We start from the raw sequence: 18,677 nt of genomic DNA on the forward strand, positions 1-18,677 counted from the left end.
CACTATCACATGATACTCTAAATAGTTTCCTTGTGGATTAAGTAGAAAATCCATAAAGACATTATTAGCTTTCCTTTCTGAATTAATAACAACAGCTGTTAAAAATTTTCAATTTCTAAAGATCAAATGACATATTAAAGGTATTCCAAGTATTTCTTTGACTAAAATAGAAATTACCATGAAACAAAGCAGGCCAGAAGTTACCATCATGTTCTCAATCACATGTATGCCTTTATTTACTTATGTGTTTTTAAGTTTTTATTTAAGTAATCTCTATACCTATGTGGGGCTCAAACTCACAACACTGGAATTGCACACTCTTCTGACTGAGCCAGCCAGGCGCCCCCCACATGTATGCCTTTAAAGAGAGGAAATGAAAAAGACAACTTCCTGAATAGTCCCAGCCCAAGGCAAATAAGCTGGGCTTGCCATGGTAGGGGTGGGCTGTGCCTTCCTCCAACCCCACCCACACACAGTTCCCCTAGACAGGGCCACAACAGACCAAGCAAGATCTCCATCCAATTGGTCTCTAGAGCAGGGCTCTCTTCAAACTTTTTCAAAGTTTGGGGGAAAAAACAGGTTTCTCATTCAAGATTCACAGTAAGTCCTTCAAAGGTCATTCTCCCTAGCATCAAAACACCCATATTCTTCATTGAAAACCTTCAGAAAGGGGCGCCTGGGTGGCTCAGTCGGTTAAGCATCCGACTTTGGCTCAGGTCATGATCTCGCGGTCCATGAGTTTGAGCCCTGCGTTGGGCTCTGTGCTGACCGCTCAGAGCCTGGAGCCTGTTTCAGATTCTGTCTCCCCCTCTCTCTCTCTGACCCTCCCCCATTCATGCTCTGTCTCTCTCTGTCTCAAAAATAAATAAACGTTAAAAAAAATTTTTAAAAGAAAACCTTTAGAAAAAGTGATAGGAAATGTAACATTTTCTTCTCATAATACCTTAAATTTTGACAGTTTACTCATCTATGGGCTTATCAACCACAATTCAAAAGGTACATATAAAAATATACAACTTTTCCAAAACACAGAAAGGAAATTTGTTAGATTTCCAAACACTTGGGAAAGACAGAATGATAAAGGTAGTTCTCCACACTCACTGGAAAGTTAAAAAAGTAAATGTGTTCCGTATTCTTAAACTAAATTTTTGGCTTATCAGATACAGAAAAAATTAACCAAGCTGAAGGGATCTCATGAAAAGTATCTTGCTATAAATGTTAAGAGGCCAGTTCTTTTTAAGTCTAGAGGAATTATATCTTTGAATTGCAAAATTCCAAACAGATTTTCCAAAGAATGGCACACAAGGATAGTGAGAGAATCCCAGCATACATGTCAGTCAAGGATAAAGTATACTTGGAAAAATTTCCAGAGCTCAGAGGAGTGTTTACATTCTTGGGCAATTATTGATTGCTCAGTGAACAAATAAAAGGAAGAAGGAACAGGCTTATCAGTAAAAGGCTCAGAGATAAAATGACTAATGTGGAGAATCCAATCAAGACTGCAGGTATCCATTCTGTTCAAATTAAATCTTTCCTAAAAAACAATGAATGAACATTCAAATTGGGACCTGTAAAGTTTGTATCTCTAATTTCCAGAAGGATAAATGGATTAAGCTGGCTCTACAAAGAGAGCAGTTGCAGATCAAATCCAAAACTGTGTGAGAAAGCTTATATGTCGACCAAATGCCCTTTTAAAAATCTCTAAGAGCATGGATTTCCAATGAGCTACGTTTTTCCCTAATGGTTAAAGCAATCAGTTTACACAGACACATAGTTCCTGTAGCAGCAATAAGTACAATTAATTACATGGTTATAATCATGTTTACTCACCCTCCCAATAATATCTGTGGCTGGCTGGATTCATTTGTAACACCAAATACATCAGGAATTAAATCACCATTGAAGCTGAAAAGAAAACATTAAAAACATTAAGCAGCTATTTCATAAAATTCTCATGTTCCAGCTTTAAAAGGAAAATAACCTTTGGGAGGTGTGGTAGAAATCACAATGCTCACCAGTTTCTGCTATAGTCAATAAAATGTCAGCAAAAGTGTCAGACATGTATTATTTCTAGGCCAAAGTGTTTGTTATTTATTACTGGACCTCCAGCCCTCCCTCTTTAAGCTGGTAGTAGCAATGAGACATGTGTTTCAGATGGTCCAGCTCCACAGATGACGGAGCCTCTGATATACCCTGAGTGATGGCACAGAGCAGAACCTACCACTGACCCACAGTGGACAGACACAAGATGTAAGAAATAAACTTTTGTTGTGGAATCTTAGGGTTGTCTATAGTTTCTGCATAACCTACCCTATTCTTGAGTGGTAAGAAAACAGTACGTGTTTCAGAATCATGACCCAAACTGTTTAGTTTAGATGGGCTGAGGAGAAATAACCCACAAAAGTAATTTCCAGCTGGTATAAAAATTCATACTGGCCATTGATTATTGCAACAACAATGAAAATATACACAACTATAAATGAAATCAAGCTGAGGGTCTTTATGGATTTATAGTTCAGACTTCTGATTGCCACTGACCTATTGGTATATGATTATTATTTTAATAACTGTATGAAAGGCAACAATGAAAACAAGAATGTGGCTGTACATTACTTTAGCTCTCGAAATGATCTCTGTGTCATTACCAAAAATTCTGACAGGAATTTGGATTACATTTATCCTGGTACATGAGTGTACTGTGAGGAATAATAACACTAAGGAAGAGCTTTATAAAAAGGATAAGCTGGGGCGCCTGGGTGGCTCAGTTGGTTGAACGTCGGACTTTGGCTCAGGTCATGGTCTTGCGGTCCCTGAATTTGAGCCTTGTGTCAGGCTATGTGCTGACAGCTCAGAGCCTGGAGCCTGCTTTGGATTCTGTGTCTCCCTCTCTCTGCACTTCCCCACTCAGCTCTCTCTCTCTCAAAAATATTAAAAAAATTGTTTTAATAAATTAAAAAAGGATAAGTTTCTCCTTAATATAGACATCTGTCTAAATTTCTGGAAGAAATCCCATACCATTCATAACTATCAATCAAGCACTAATAGTTTTACCCTGAAACAGATACCTTAATTCTTTGAGTAATGACATGGCTATAATCAACACAGATCCATAATGAAGATATTCAAAGCTACTGAAGCAAAAACAAAAACACAAAATTCTTCCTCTTTCCAAAATACTGAATTTCATTTTTCTTTTCCCTCCATCATGACAGATAAATATCATTTAATCAAGTACCAGCCTCTATCACCTTCAAAGGGAGAATGAATGTAGTGTCAATGCCATGTAGCAAAATAGTCTCTTATGTGAGAAATTTTATGTTTTTAAGTTTAAAATCATTCAAACGGTAGCAAGCACATACTTACTCCATAATTAGTGGTTCATCTTGAAAAGTCCTATTGAGTACAGTCATATTGTTAGGATCTGTATAGAAAAAAAAAAAAAAAAAATATATATATATATATAAGGCACTTTCTATTATTTTAATTTTTTTTTAAAAAATGTTATTCATTTTTGAGACAGAGGGAGGAGAGAGAGACAGAGCATGAGTGGGGGAGGGGCAGAGAGAGAGGGACACAAAGAATCCAAACTAGGCTGCAGTCTCTAAGTCATCAGCACAGAGTCCAACACAGGGCTTGAACCCATGAACTGTGAGATCATGACCTGAGCTGAAGTTGGACACTTAACTGTCTGAGCCACCCTGGAGCCCCTATGATTTTTGATATCTACACTTCGGGTAAAATATCTGCATTCTTTTCAACGTTCATCTCTAATTAATTCCAACAATTACTATTAACAAGACACTATAAATCTAACTTAAACAGACATCCAAGTTTGTAAAGACAAAATCCTGGGGTTCATTCTTTTTTTTAAGTTTATTTTGAGAGAGAGAGAGAGAGAGAGAGAGAGAGAGAACATGTGGAGCAGGAGCAGAGAGAAAATCACAAGCAGGCACTGCAACGGCAGCACAGTGAGCCACCCAGACACCAATGGGGTTCATTCTATAGTTAAAACCATTACAAGAACTTTTTTTTAGAGGCTGCAATCTAAAAATCTTAGGTGAGTTTTCTTTAAATACAAATTTAGCAGTTGGCAATATGCACAAAACTACTTGATTCTAAAATATCCATGCTTATGTACACAAAATGCTTTACACATGGTACTATTTCTTCAGATATTTATTGACTGAATTAATTTGAAGTATTGAAACTACTGCTTAAGTTCAAATGTTACCAAAAACACAACTGCATCCCTTCCACCCCACCCTGAAAACTGGCCCCATGAACAAAGTCATCTATTTAGTTATAATTAATTGGTTTTTCAGATAAGTTCTGAAAGTTTAGGGGTGGATATAGTAGACTGACTCTCAATCTCCGCTACAACCTTTTTGTGCTTTTCTGTACTGGGAGGGACTAGAAACCAAAATAACTATTCTCACGTATCTTTGCATCTGAGATTCTGAATAAGATGTAAGCCTTGACAATCAGATACACTCTGAGTTTTGGAAGCTAGGAGTGAAATGAAAGCTGTGTCTCTGCTATTTCTACCTCAGTGTCTGATCATTGAATTTGTGAGTATCAAGAGGCAGGGTGCAGGGTAACCATTTGGCTGGTGAGGGTCACAGCAGACACAATGTCATCCTAATAGTTATTGTGTAATTGGCCATGTTCTGACAGTAAAAAGCCTTCCTTGAAGGCTTTGGGGATCGTTCCTGAAAGGTCAACCTAGAACGTGTTCTTTAGCCATCCCAATAATTCCATAGGCCATAAAAATCCTTTAATAATTCTCTCTCTTAAGTTAGCAAGAGCAGAGTTTGTTCAACCCCAGACTAGTCCTGGGTTGCAAAATAAAAAAATTGACTTTTAAAAAAGTTTTACAATTACTGATTTTTTTTTTTGTTGTTGTTAAGTTTAAATGTTTATTTCTGAAGAGTGAGAGAGAGGGAGGGAGCAGAGGAGGGGCAGAGAGAAAGGGGGACAGAGGATCAGAAGCAGACCTGTGCTGACAGTAGTGAGCCTGATGTGGGGCTCAAACTCACAACTGAGAGAAAATGACCTGAGCTGAAGTCGGATGCTCAACCAACTGAGCCACCCAGATGCCCCTACAATTAGACTCTTAAGAACTGCATTACTGAACTGATTTCAGAACAATATTTTTGTTACATTTACCTAAGAATAAAAGGCATATTCTTCCTTTAATATCCAAAGACACATATTAAGAACTCTTAAAACAAATTCACCTAATGTTTGATTTTGTCCCCAGAAGATAACAGCTCCCAATTCACTGCTGGCATGATTTTTGGGAAGATACGTCAGGAGGACATCCATTTGTGAGTCTCCATCATAATCCCCCGGGACTACACTTGTTATCAATGCACTGTGATTCCTATAAGAAACACACATTTTAAGGTATCTAGTCAGTCTATAATAGAAAAGGACAACATCTCTATATCTGTACTACATACAAATATTTTCAATGCAAAATTTAAAGTTTCACGTTAATTTTATTCTCATCTTTACTATCTTATTATCCTTCATGTATGTAAGCCTCCTTGGTCTACAAAATAATTCAGGATGAAGGTAGAGCTATCTTAAATAAAAAATCTAAAACATTTCAAAAGAAAGCACAGTTAAAAAAAAAAAAAGAAAGCACAGTTTTACATTCATGCACTGCTTAATATAGTCCTTTTACTTAGTTCTTTTGTCAAGGACACTAGTGTATTTGGCTGGCTTATAAGAAATAGAGGCTCAGGGTGCCTGGGTGGCTCAGTTGGTTAAGCATCCGACTTCACCTCAGTTCATGATCTCACGGCTCAAGGGTTTAAGCCTCGCATCAGGCTCTGTGCTGACAGCTCAGAGCCTGGAGCCTGCTTCAGATTCTGTGTCTCCCTCTCTCTGTCCCTCCCTGGCTCGTGCTCTGTCTCTCTCTCAAAAATAAATAAACTTTAAAAAAAAAACTTAAAAAAAAAAAAAGAAATGGAAGCTCATAATCAATTGTTAAAGCACTGTCACTTTATCAGTTAAAAGGTATTATTTGTGAAATATTTAATTTTGGATTTTAATGCAGATTTGAAATTTTACAGTGAAAATTAATCATTTTATTTCTGAAAGATATTCAATATTCACAATGGAAAATAAGTTCTTTTTACTAAACCTGGCAATATACTGTCAAAACACATATACCTAATACTACGTTATTAAAGTGAAATAATTCTGAATTTATTTATATTAACATTGAAAACGTAAAGCATGTCTTGTCATAACACAGTTTGAATAACCCAACCAAAAAAATAGGCCTTGTGTTCAATTTATATTTAATTCCATTTAGAGCAAATAGCAAGGCAGCAAGTTTTCAAATATATAATTATTTTGAAAATACCATCAAAGTTCTAAAAATATATATATCAGATTTTATTTAAGATGAAAATGAGAAAAATACTGAAAAGGTTAAATAGGGTGAAGAAAAACAATACTATAGATTTATCATGATGCATCTACCTACTGTGTCCCACACATTACATCAATGCTTAACAGCTATTAACTGATAAGTTTCCAAACCTGAAATAGGTATGGTCATTCTTATTGAATGGAATAGGAAACTGAAGTTTGTAGCAATTAAGTAGCTAAACCTAAAAGCTAATAGCAAACTACTAGTAGCTAGAAATTCAAATTGTGTCAGTCTCTAAAATTGATTTTCATTATGATAAAATCATTTTGGTAATGCCAATTTCCTCAAATAATTCCAATAAAACTTTAACTTTTCCATGAAAAATACCTGTTTAAAAATGATGATACAGCAACCATACACGCTACTATGAGATACAGTAGCAAACTATATCTAATGGTGGAGGCCTCTTCATGTGCATGTGTACATATGTATCCACAATAACATATACTGCACATACTTGGCAGTAATACCTGTCTATATATATTCATAATTTGGGGCTAAAAATATTCTGGAATAGATAGAAATATATTACAAAGGATTAGATGGAAATTTAACATAATCAATAGGTTTTTTTTCTTTTTCTTTTTAAATTTTTTAATGTTTGCTTATTTTTGAGAGACAGAGTGCAAGCGGGGTAGGGGCAGACAGAGAGGGAGATACAGAATCTGAAGCAGGCTCCAAGCTCTGAGCTATCTATCAGCACAGAGCCGGACCCGGGGCTCAAACTCACCAACCATGAGATCATGACCTGAGCTGAAGTCGGAAGCTTAACAGACTGAGCCACCCAGGCGCCCCAACCTAATCAAGGTTTTATTGTCATAAATACCCAGCTTCTTTATGATTGTAAAAATACAAAGTAGAAGCATTTAAAGATATGAGATTAACTCATGTGTTTATCTTTTCTTCTTTCAAAGAATCCACTAAAATTATATGGAATGAACTTTAAAAACAAAAAAGGTATAGCCCCTCAGAAACAAAGAGATCATGAAGGAAGATATTGATAACGGACTTACAATGGCAAGGAAACTGTAAGCTAAAGTGTCTGAAGGTAAAGTCTTAAGAAGAAAAGCTTTTGGCCCAGAACACCTGAGAGGCCCAGAATTTGGAGTCATCAGAAATTGTGAAACACAAGAGTGATGCAGAAGGCTGAATACAGGTTAAACTGAAAGTCTGTATTGTGAGTGATGGTCCCTTCTCTGTCTCTCTCTCTTAGCAAGACAAGGACCACAGAGTTTATTAATCATGCATTAGAGAGTTAAATTACAACAGAGGGTAAGGTTTTAGCCATAAGCTAAAAACAGGGGGTTAATGGAAAGTCTACAGAAGGAACAGTTTGACCCTTCCTCCAGCTCTACCCTATTCCTGGACTGCTAGTCAGCCAGGAACATGACCACAGGGCAAGAGACAGGCGACATGTTCAACCATGCAAAGACTTTCCAATTAGTTCTTTATTGCCTTACTCTTAAATATGATATCCCTGCTTTTTGAAGAAAACTATGAATATCAAAGAGAGCCAAAAAATAGCAATAAAGAATCTGAACAAAACAGTAAGATGAATAAAGAAACTTCAAATTACACTTGAAGACATAAGAGAAGAACGTATGTCCATAAAACAAAAAGAAACAGCCTGCTTAAAAAAGGATAATAAGAGAACAAAGAAAACTTCTTGGAGATAAAAAATATGACAGCTAAAATAAAAAATTCAATAGAAGGCTTAAAATAAAAGTGAGAACACTTCCTAGAAAGGGAAACAAAACGAAATGACAAAAACACAGATAAAATGAAGGAATAAAGGTTGGACTCAGCAGTCCAATAACAAAGTGATAAGAATCCTGATAGAACAAATAAATTACTAAAGAAATAAGAACATTTCAAAAAGCCCCCAAGATAGAAGCTTCCAGTTTGAAGGGATCCACTTAATACCCAGTATAATAAATAAAAAATAATCTATATCAAGGTACAACATCATGAAATACCAAAACAAAAGGGATAGAGAGACCCTAATAGCTTCCAAAATTAAAAATAAAACAAGTCACATTAGAAGGATTAGAAGAAAGAAAAGCAATGGATTTTAAAATAGCAACCCATGAAGCTAGAAGACTATAGGCCAATGAAATTATTAAGAGTAAAAAAATTGGGGGACATTGAACATACCATACATTCTATCTCAGGAATTTCCTAAAGGATGCATTCCAGGGAAGTAAATGAAGAAGCTAAGAATAAAATGGCACAGGATCCAAGAAAGAGGGATCCAACAAAGAACAGCAAAGGGAAAGTCTCCAAATACTAACCTTGCAGAAGGCTTAAAAATGAACTGATTGGGCAGAAGTGTATAGGACTCAAAGGGGAAAACAAAATGTACAATAGATATTTGGCCGATATGCAACATCTACCAAGAAATTAAGGATATGTACACAGAAAACTATGCAATTGATTGTTTTCAAGTTTATTTATTTTGAGAGGGAGAAAAAAGGAGTGTGAGTGTGCACATGAGCGGGAGAGGGGCAGAAAGAAAAGGAGAGAGAGAAGCCTAAGCAGGCTCCTCCTGTCAGCATGCAGCCCAACTCAGGCCTCCATCCCATGAAGAGTGAGATAATGAGCTGAGCTGAAATCAAGAGTCGGAAGCTCGACCAACTGAGCCACCAGGCGCCCCTGCAATTGATTTTAAAAAGCAACCATTTACAGCAGGAGGAAAAACGCTACAGAAATGAAATACGGGGGTGCCTGGGTGGCTCAGCTGGTTGGGCGTCTGACTTTGACTTGGGTCATGATCTTGTGGTCTATGAGTTTGAGCACGTTGGGCTCTGTGCTGACAGCTCAGAGCCTGGAGCCTGCTTCGGATTCTGTGTCTCTCTCTCTCTGTCTACACCTCCCCTGCTCGTGCGCTCTCTCTCTCTCTCTCAAAAATAAATAAACATTAAAAAAAATAAAAAAAAAAATGAAATACTGTATGCTTCTTGGTTCTGAAGTGCACAGAATCTACATGGTCAAAATGTAAACAATGTTTATTGATTTAACTAAAAATATGATATAATGATAATTGAGATGATATAATTTAAAGATGGTAAACCCTCATCTATGCTAACAAAAATCCAAGAGATAAAGATAATTACTAAAGAGATTACAGTGTAAAAGCTTATTTTAAAATACGGAAATAAGCACCAGAAAAAAATAGCTTAAGTTTTTAAAAGTGGTTGCATCTGAGAAAGGAACAAGGGAGCGGGGGAAGTAAAGAATGAAGGAGAGTTATTTATACTTTGAAAAATATTCTTTTAGGTTTTTGGGTTTTTTTTGAGGGGGGAGGGGCAGGGAGTGAGAAGGAGAGAATCCCACGCAGGCTCTGTGCTGTCAGCACCGAGCCCAAAGCGGGGCTTGAACCCGTGAACCCGTGAGATTATGACCTGAGCTGAAACAAAGAATCGGATGCTTAACTGACTGAGCCACCCAGAAGCCCCATATGCTTTGAAAGATATTCTAAATAAATAAAATAAAAACAAGTTTCTAAATTGTAATAGTATAGAAAACAACACTGCATTTGTTAATCAAGAAGATGAAATGAATTGGGATTTTTTTTTTAACTTAGTGGAACCCTAGTCCTTTGTAGTTCAAACATTTCTTTCCAAGAAAAATCATTTGTAAGCAAGTCATTTCTTGTATATAATATTTATCTTTCTGTTCCCACTCCAAGCATGCTGATATCCAGTACGTAGGAAAATTTCTCACTAGGGTGAGTTTCTGTTTGTCCATTTAAAACTTTCCTTTCAATGTTCTAACTTAAGGCCATTTTTTAAAACATAAGTGTGAGTTTAAATATTGTAGACTCTGGGCAGTTATTAACCCACAAAGGAATTTAAATTTTTTTTAAACCATTTCCTAAGTAACCTCTGATCTTTCTGTAAACCAATTCATCCTGCACATGGTTAACAAGTAAATAAACTTAAAATACTGTTGTTTTTTCATCTCTCCTTTAAACAACAACCTATCATTCTCCACTTCTCATGGGATTGGGTTCAAACTCTTTCTGATATTTATGAAGGTTCCTAGTCTGCCCTAATCTCATCTTCTTGGTCCAAAACTCTCCAAAGTACACCCTACACTTCTGTTAGGTAAATCTTTCCACCTCCTCTTCACAATATGCTTACTGCCATCTTGTTAATGCTGTGTCGCCAAACTTGAAAGCCCTTACCTAAATTGTACTGAAGTTCACTGAAATTTTGTAACTTTCTGGAAGCTTCCACCTTAGTATGCACTAACTCATTTCTTCTTCCTTGAACCATCCAGCAATCAATCCTTGCTTCTATGTTTCAAAACTGTGCTGGCTCACTACTGAAGATCACTGAGTTTCAGGCAATGCCAGTCATATAAATGAAAGAACTATTATTTGAACATTTAAAGACTTCTGCTTGATTTAAATTCCTTCAAAATAAACCTTAAAAAACTCATCACCTACAAGTCAACAAACAAAAAGAAATTAGAACACCACTTCCCCAGTGCAAATGAAGCCCCCCTCTCACCCTCAATACATAGTTGACCTGACAAGCCTGTGTTCCCACCGGCACACTCAGGATGAGGGACAATCCCCAACACATTCATGAAGGGGTACTATATTGCTAGAGAATGAAGGGTGTTTATGCAGGAACAGATGTGATCTACTCAAATTTATTAATTTGTTTTCAAAAGTAAATGACTTTTAAACTTTGGTATATTCACTATTTTTCCTAACTAATTACTTGCTACTCACACCTCATAACTAGTGGTTTTGTGTCAACACAGTTAAATAAAATTGATTTCAAAGACAACCCAACTAGCTATTACATATCAATCATTACAGTAATGATTGTTTTTTATAGGAACAGATACATTTGTACTTACTTCAAGGATATTTTTACTTTGGGTTTAAAATAGGGTGCATTCTGGTCTGCCAAAAAGACGATTAAATCATTTCCTAAAAGAAGCGAATACATGATATTAGAGAAAAGTTTCTAGGTAACACCTCCAATCAGTAGTTACAAAAAGCTTTTCTGGGTGCTGTTCTTAACAATAACATTTTCATTTTACTCTAGTTACTATGCCCTTTCAAGGTGAGTCCTACCTGTCTAATGGAATGGAGATACCTAATAGTATATCACAAATTCAATGTTAAAAAAGTAGCAGAGAAATAGGAAGGATGAACAATTGGTCAAAACAAACTGAAACCAATGGCTTTTTGCCAGGAATCAGATCAGTTGACTTAACCATGTAAAGAACATACCTTTTAATTATAGTATATGTCAAGCCTTGTTTCCCCAAGAACATGACCCCTTATAAGCTGTTTAGTTCATCACGCAGATGCATCACACCAAGGACACAGGAACTCCTACTGTAGGTATCTGACTAGTAACAAGGACATGACTACATACTTAAGAAGAAAAAGATGTATCCTCCAAGACCCTCCTCTTGTGGCTCCTATGGAACCATTCCCTAGGATGGTGCATCTTTGGAACTCATTGGATACATTCAGGAGGACTCATTGAACAGACTTTTGAAATGGTTTAATTAAACCCAAGCCATCTTTAACGTTAAGAGGAGAGTCTCTGCATCCAGTTTGGATGGAGTAGCTAGGGGTTTGATAGTGTGCACCTTTCTTGCAATAGATACATAGTCATACAAAGACAGGAAAAATATACAGGGTCCCCAGGGGGTTCTGGTATCGTGGCAAGAGCCCAATAAACCTAAGCCAAGATCCTGTTAGTTGAGTTCTGTATAAACCCGCTTCACCTCCTTTCTTCATGGCCTTGACCTACCCAGTTTTGTGGGTACTCAAAAGAATGCTAAGACCCTCTAATACCCGTGGTCAGCATCAAAATTTACAGTAAAGTTTGTTTAGTGATGTTTAGTTAAAGCAAAGAACTCCTAAGAACCTCGAGTTGACAAGGAAAGCAGAGATTTGGAAGACAACGGTGGTGACCAAAGTGAGGGAAAAGGTCAGGTGCATATGAAAGACTAGACAGCTCAGGAGGGAGAAGAACCTACAGTTTGAGAATCTTTTCCCAAGGAGACACTGAGTTTATCAGTGGCCCCTGCAAAATGCTTGTGTGAGCTGTGGAGTGTTTAGGGCGTTGGGGAGTGGGGAGTAGGTTCAAAGAAAGCTGGGACCATGAAAAAGAGGAGGGGCAGGTGAATAAGGCAAATGAGGTAGGTAAAAGTCCCCTATGAGAAGACACTGTCAAGTTGCATCTTTTCCAGTTTATGAAAGGGGAAGGAGAATTGAAGAAGTAAAGCAGGAAGGAACGAAAGGACTTTAGGAGGGAACGCAGAGGCAAGCTACAAAGACTCCTGGGAATCAGGAAGGACTTTGAAAGGCAGGTGATTCCATGCGGAGGAGGGGGTACGTGGGTGAAGGCCTACGGCTTCTCAGGAAAAAAAAAAACTGGGGTGTTTCCAGGACTTATGTGGGTAAATAAAACTGTGGGGTGGTCAGGCCAGGACAAGGGGCTGGAAAACATGGAGAGAACGGGCAAACTGCAAAGGATGCTGGAGATAAAGGGAGAGACAGGGTCGGGAGAGAAGGGTTGGGAAATGCAGGAAGAGTGGCCATCCGGGCTAAGGGTGTGGGGTACACCGGGAGGGGCACAGGGACAGCGGACAGAGGGAGGGCCGGGCAAGCACTGACTTTCCCGCAGCACGAAGAGGTCCGTCTGCTTGTCGGAGTTGAGGTCTCCGAAGGCCGCCAGGGTGCCCCAGGCCTCGACCCCAAAGAGCTCGGCTGTGACGTTGTGCAGCGCCCGCGCCGGGACCGGCCCGACTCCCAGCAGTGCGAGCCCCCCAAGCAGCAGCGCCAGCAGCGCCCAGGAGCTCGGCAGCCGGCCCGCCGCCGCCATGGCAGCCCCTCGGCCCCCGCCCGCCGGCCCAGTGCCGCGCTTGACGGCAGCCGGAAAGCACCGTGCTGCCGACCAAGAGAGAAAGCGCACAGCCGCCCCGCCCGTACGAGCCGCCACCGGCTCCCCTCTCACTTTCCCTTAGAACTACACCTCTGACTCTTGGGAGGCCGTGAAGCTGGGTCGAAAATCGCCCCTGCGTTCACTTCCGGCCGGCGCGCCTCCCGACAGTGTCGTGCGTGGGGGCGGGGCCGGCCGGGCGGAGCTGACAGTCGGCGTTTGGGGCGGTGGCAAAGGCGGCGGCCTGAGAGAGATGGTGGGGGCGGCGGGGCTCATGGCTGAAGGGAACTGGAAGGTGTTGGAGCGAAGAGCCCGGGCCAAGCGCTCAGGTTTGGCTGGCTGGGGAGACACCCCCTCCCCTGCACCAGGGTGGTGCTCCCCCTCAAGCGCCTTGGGCGGGAGGCTGGTCGGGGTCCTGGAGTTGAACCTGTGCCCGCGTGTTTCCCCTTAGAAAGCAGACTGCGGTCCCGGCCTTCCTCTTCATGTTTACCCCCACCTCCCAAATTGGTGGTGCCCCCGACTACATGTGTTTTTCCCCAACGCTATTTCGTGTGTGTTCGCTCAGAAATTAGGTGGTGGTGTCCACCAAAGCTGGAGTTTTACTCTTTAGAAATCAGGCGGCTGCCAGGTTCCTGGGAAAGACAGTGGGTCGTCCCTCAAAAATCAAATAGCTTCATTCTTAGATGTGATTATGATCTGGTCCTAGAAAACTGCCAGCAAAAAAGTTTTGCTTTATTTCATATCTCCCTTTTATGTTCTTCACAAGTTCTGAGCCCTAGCCGATTACTATGTGGCAGAAATTGAGTGGAGACAGGGCCTTAGGCTATGAAGGGGGTCACGTTGAGCGTGCTTAAGGGCTCTAGCGGGTTCCTTCCCTGGGCAAGTGGCCTCAGGACACAAAGTTCCCAGCTGTGCCTCCCAAATCCAAAGCCACCGAGGTCAGAAGACGCTGCGCAGGCAGTTACTACAGTTGGAAGTGTCCTGAACTGACTTGTTCAAATTGCAAAGTCACGTCTTTGAAGTTAGCACTTAGGGCCCATCAGTCCTCTGAGAGACAGGATTGAAACTTCCCTCGTTTCTGGCTGGCTGTATGTAATCTTGAGCTAAAAGTGTGCTTACAAAACAAAAGATGGTGGGATGACAAGTGTTCATTTAATCTTCCCTTTTAAAGGATTGATATTACTATTTGTCAGTGTTGAAAGATGCTACTGTTAAGGAAAGGCATAGCCCTAGAAAACTAAGTCTGTATTTACATCGATCCCTAGAGGGTTTTTTTTTTCTCAGCTAATATGCCCCCATTATGTTTGGGGTTTTACCCAATTTATGAAGTTCTTGGTTGTCCCTTGTGTAGTTTTCCTTTTTTAAATTTGAATAAAGTATCTAATTTCATAAATAATACAGGAGAAATTCATCTAATCTTTGTTGCTAATATCCATTATGTTTTTAAACTTTATTTATAAAGTTCTGCGCTTATTTACTTAGATTATAGCAAAACTACCACAGAAGTATGAGAGAATTTTTTAACAGTCCTTAGTACATTTAAGAGTAAATATAGTTGGTATAGTTATATATTTGTGTTTCACACTTAAAATTTTTGTGTCATATTGAAGTATTGATTGACTGCTAACAATTGTTTATTTGGGCTATAAAGGGAATTGGATTGATAATATCTGGTCAAAGAGAGTAACCTGAGTTTTCTTAACAGGGAACTGAGCTCTGCCTTCCACATCTATTTTACAGCATTTCTCTTTCCTCTTAATAAGCATATAGGATTTATTTTCTTTTCCAGTTTTTATTTTCTCTGAATTGCATGTCATAACAGTGAGCTTTGAAAACCTACCTTCTCTTTCTTAAGTGAGAAAAAAACTCAAATTTTATTTAACTTTTGTTGAATGCAGTCACTTAAGTCCAGTTTCATGTGCAAAGTAGTTAAATGCATAGTATAAATGTTGGATGTTCCTATATTGTTTATATCATTGTAGTAAGAGATAGATACTATTTGAAGTCATTCAAATTCATTGAGGTTTCTGGTTCTAACTCTGTAAGGTATTGACTATATGGTTTCTTGAATGAATCCTTGACTTCCTATGTCATTGAAAACAATCAATCTGATTCTGTTTGTTACTTTTAGAAGAATATATAAACTCAGCCTAGTTTGAAACTTGGGCTAACCTGGCTCTGATATAGATGTCACTGCAAAGTTCTGAGCATTGTTACATAGTAGCATAATCACTGCACTGTTCAATAGAGGATGCCACTCTTATGTAATGTTAATAAGTGGATATTATGTATTTCCTGCCTCATCCATATAAGCAAATGTAATTTATCAAAGCAAAGAAAATCAAATTTTCAAGTCATTAAAAAGAAAATAAAATTAAAATGAACCTCAATTATTGCCTTTGTTGCACACTGCATCATGTTAATAACTGCTCACACTGCTTTCAATTAATCTAACGCTGATTGCTTCTAACCTTCACTAAACAGTTTTGAAAATTGCTCTAGTTTAGCCTGCGACGCTTATGATTAGAGTCAACAATTTGAAATGGCCAACTCACCTGATGCCATCGTCTCTTCTCCACCCGCTTTCTTAAGGTCCGGTAAGTGTGTAGACCCCAAAAGGGTCACTTGGTAATTTTAGATATCTTTGATTCTGAAGGTTGATGTCACCACATAATGTCATTTCAGTTTTATTTCCTCTTTGGTGGTCCCAAGCCCGAGTACCAATTCTGCTGTTATTAGGCTCAGGTTTGTACTGTGTGTTGAATGTGGCCTGTAGTGGAGTTGTGTAGGGCATGAGAAGTGCAGACTGGAAACCTGTCTTTACATCAGCTCTGTTTGACCAGGGTTAGTTCCTCAGTAACTGGGACACTCAATTGTAAAATGGGTACTTAAAAAGGTTCTTCAGTGATTATTGTCTTATTGCATAATGGAGATAACTTTTATAAATCAGCAGTTTTTGGTAAGGGTTACAATTATTTACTCTTTATCAACTCCTTGTGAAAGAGGTATTTTTACATACAATTTCATAGACAAGAAATGGAAGCTCACAAAGGTGAAGCAATTTGCCCCAGGTCTCCAGACTATCATGTTTCAAGGCCATTGCTCTGCTTTCCAGCCCATGGCTTTTTGGTATAAGGGCTGGAGGAGGCATTTGCACAATGGCTCTTAGACTAACATGGACCGTCATGTTGATGAGACCCTTAGCAAGCTTGATGAAAGCTGATTGCTCCCCTGATGAGTGCCCAGGATTTTGAAAACAATTTTAAGGAAGTTCATGCATCCAAGAGAGACCACCTTTGTATTCCCATTAGGAACTCAGGTCTTTTGATGTATCTAGTCTACCTTTACAGAGGAAAAAAAGGCCTTTGTTTAATGGCCATAGAGCTAAAATCACAACTAAAGTCTTTAGGGCTTTTTTTCTGTAGGTTGTGTTTCATTTTGGCCATTTAAAACCTGTTCATTAAGGGAACACTCTGCAGAAGCCTAATGTCAAGAGGCTGGTTTTTGTCTCAAATATGCCTTAAGCAGAGCCTCAGGACTCATTAACAGGTAAATGTGAGATGAGCCTGCCTAAATCCTGACAGTGGTTCCCCTTTTATTTCCATTTAGATTTTAAATCCTGTTTTGGCAAGATTGAGGAGGAAAATCATGAAAAAGGAAGGAGCTTAAAGAAGAATCACAATCAGATATAAAGGAAAGCTTTTATTAAGGCCCAAAAATGACCCTTATCTTCAGTTGTCATCTGCTAAATAACAAAATGGTATATGTAACATTGCCAGTTGATTACTGATTTAATCTTTGAACTAAGAATAAGAGGACATATATCTTTGGACTGTGTTTTCTGTATTTTAAGCACTGGACTCTTTTTCTATCTAGGCTTTCCTAATAAGGGCTTGGTGGGTTTCCAGCACTTAGCAAAGTCATTCAGCAGTTATAGGGAAACAGAATACTAAAGATATGCTTTTATGCATCAACAGTTCTGAAAATTTCAAAACCTAAGAACTGTACTTTAACATTATATTGAGTGTTTGAAGGCATACACAAGAAGCGTTTCCAGTACCATATTATTAAATTGAAATAGAATGCACCAAGAAACAAAATAGAAATATACTAAACTTCATAGTTTAAGCCATTTAAAGAACTGATTTCTTATAAATTACTTTCAACATTTACACCTTTTTTTGGGGGGGGGGGTCCGCCTAACCAAAACTTAGTAATGGCTCTAAAAAAATCCTTAAATCTTTCATCTGTTAAAATAAATACTTAGAGTGGTTTGCATTTATAGTTTATTTACTAATTGAGAAATATTGCATTGGAATTGATTTGTTTTCTTCTATTATGGTTCTTTGGACATTACTATTGTAGGAGAGTGTTTTAAGGAATAATTTCATTTAACAGTTATTTAAAAGTATGTTCTCAGTTGACAGCGGAGCTTTTCCCTGGTACTTTTGGCTAGACACTATTCAGTGTTAGCAAAAATGGAAGCTAGTACCTTGATTTTGGAAAATTAACTTCTGGTGTTACCTAGATTGTTTTATGCATTGTAACCCTCTTTATTCCTCTTGGATTTATTTCTACTATTTTGTCTTTGTTTCTACTCTTCACTGAATTTAGTGTGTATCCTGCGTTTATGTGTGTGCATGCTTGTTAAGTAGTGCTCTGACTGCTGATGTGTCAGTGTGTGCTTTGGTTGAATTTCTTTTGTTTTGACTGCTTAAATCCAAAGAGATAATGTGGAGGTCCAGGTTTCTCTTTAAAGAATCTAAAGAACCTTGGAGTAAAATGTACAAGACAATGAATTTATAGGCAAATTCCATAATGAAAATAATTAACTAATTAGGGAAGGAGTGTAGCATGCAGTACCTCAGATTGCTTTCATTTTCCATGTGACTACTACAGTTACACAATATGTTAGGTTGACAGAGTTAGGCAGCAATAGCAGTCACTTTGGTATTGCAGTTAAATTATTTGAGGTAATTGTTATGAGCTAAGAAATGTCTTGGCATTTTTACTTTTATTCTTAAATGATAATTTTAAAAGTTACTCCTTAAAATGAAGTATCACAACTCTATCTTGGCTCCCTAAATTTATTAACATCTAAGTGAGTTTATCAGCATGACTTTACTTTTTTCCTTTACTTATTTCTTTTTTGGTTCTTTTGGTTTTTATATGTCTCTTTCTTTATTTTACATGTCTCTTCTTTTTATACATTATAGCCTTGTTTTCAGCCTAATTCAGTAGTTAATCAGTAATATTCTTATAGCTTAAAGAGACCATAGGCTTGGGCTCCTGGACCATTGTGGGTTTTAGACCGT

At 38.4% G+C, this 18,677-nt stretch overlaps 2 protein-coding genes across 7 annotated transcripts in view; one reads left to right on the forward strand and one right to left on the reverse strand.

Moving 5' to 3' along the window:
- The window catches only part of ITFG1 (integrin alpha FG-GAP repeat containing 1), a 349,880-nt gene extending 336,387 nt beyond the window's left edge, over positions 1-13,493 (reverse strand). Inside the window, exons 1-5 of one of the 2 annotated variants that reach the window (XM_019456034.2) lie at positions 13,098-13,493; positions 11,318-11,390; positions 5,238-5,383; positions 3,364-3,421; positions 1,831-1,905 (exon numbers count right to left, since the gene is read on the reverse strand). In XM_019456034.2, the coding sequence (XP_019311579.1) occupies positions 1,831-1,905; positions 3,364-3,421; positions 5,238-5,383; positions 11,318-11,390; positions 13,098-13,305 (560 nt within the window). In that variant the 5' untranslated portion in view covers positions 13,306-13,493. The remainder of the gene's footprint in view (positions 1-1,830; positions 1,906-3,363; positions 3,422-5,237; positions 5,384-11,317; positions 11,391-13,097) is intronic. The other variant, XM_019456037.2, reaches the window with a different exon arrangement.
- A 71-nt stretch (positions 13,494-13,564) lies between these two features.
- The window catches only part of PHKB (phosphorylase kinase regulatory subunit beta), a 258,770-nt gene continuing 253,657 nt past the window's right edge, over positions 13,565-18,677 (forward strand). For 2 of the 5 annotated variants that reach the window (XM_019456028.2, XM_019456027.2), the window contains exon 1: positions 13,569-13,691. In XM_019456028.2, the coding sequence (XP_019311573.2) occupies positions 13,616-13,691 (76 nt within the window). In that variant the 5' untranslated portion in view covers positions 13,569-13,615. Of the gene's footprint in view, positions 13,692-15,846; positions 15,960-18,677 lie in introns of all 5 variants that reach the window. The other 3 variants (XM_019456029.2, XM_019456030.2, XM_019456033.2) reach the window with 3 other exon arrangements.

Source organism: Panthera pardus, unplaced genomic scaffold (assembly GCF_024362965.1).
Source record: "Panthera pardus isolate Hobbes unplaced genomic scaffold, ASM2436296v1 HiC_scaffold_18, whole genome shotgun sequence".
Classification (NCBI taxonomy): domain Eukaryota; kingdom Metazoa; phylum Chordata; class Mammalia; order Carnivora; family Felidae; genus Panthera; species Panthera pardus.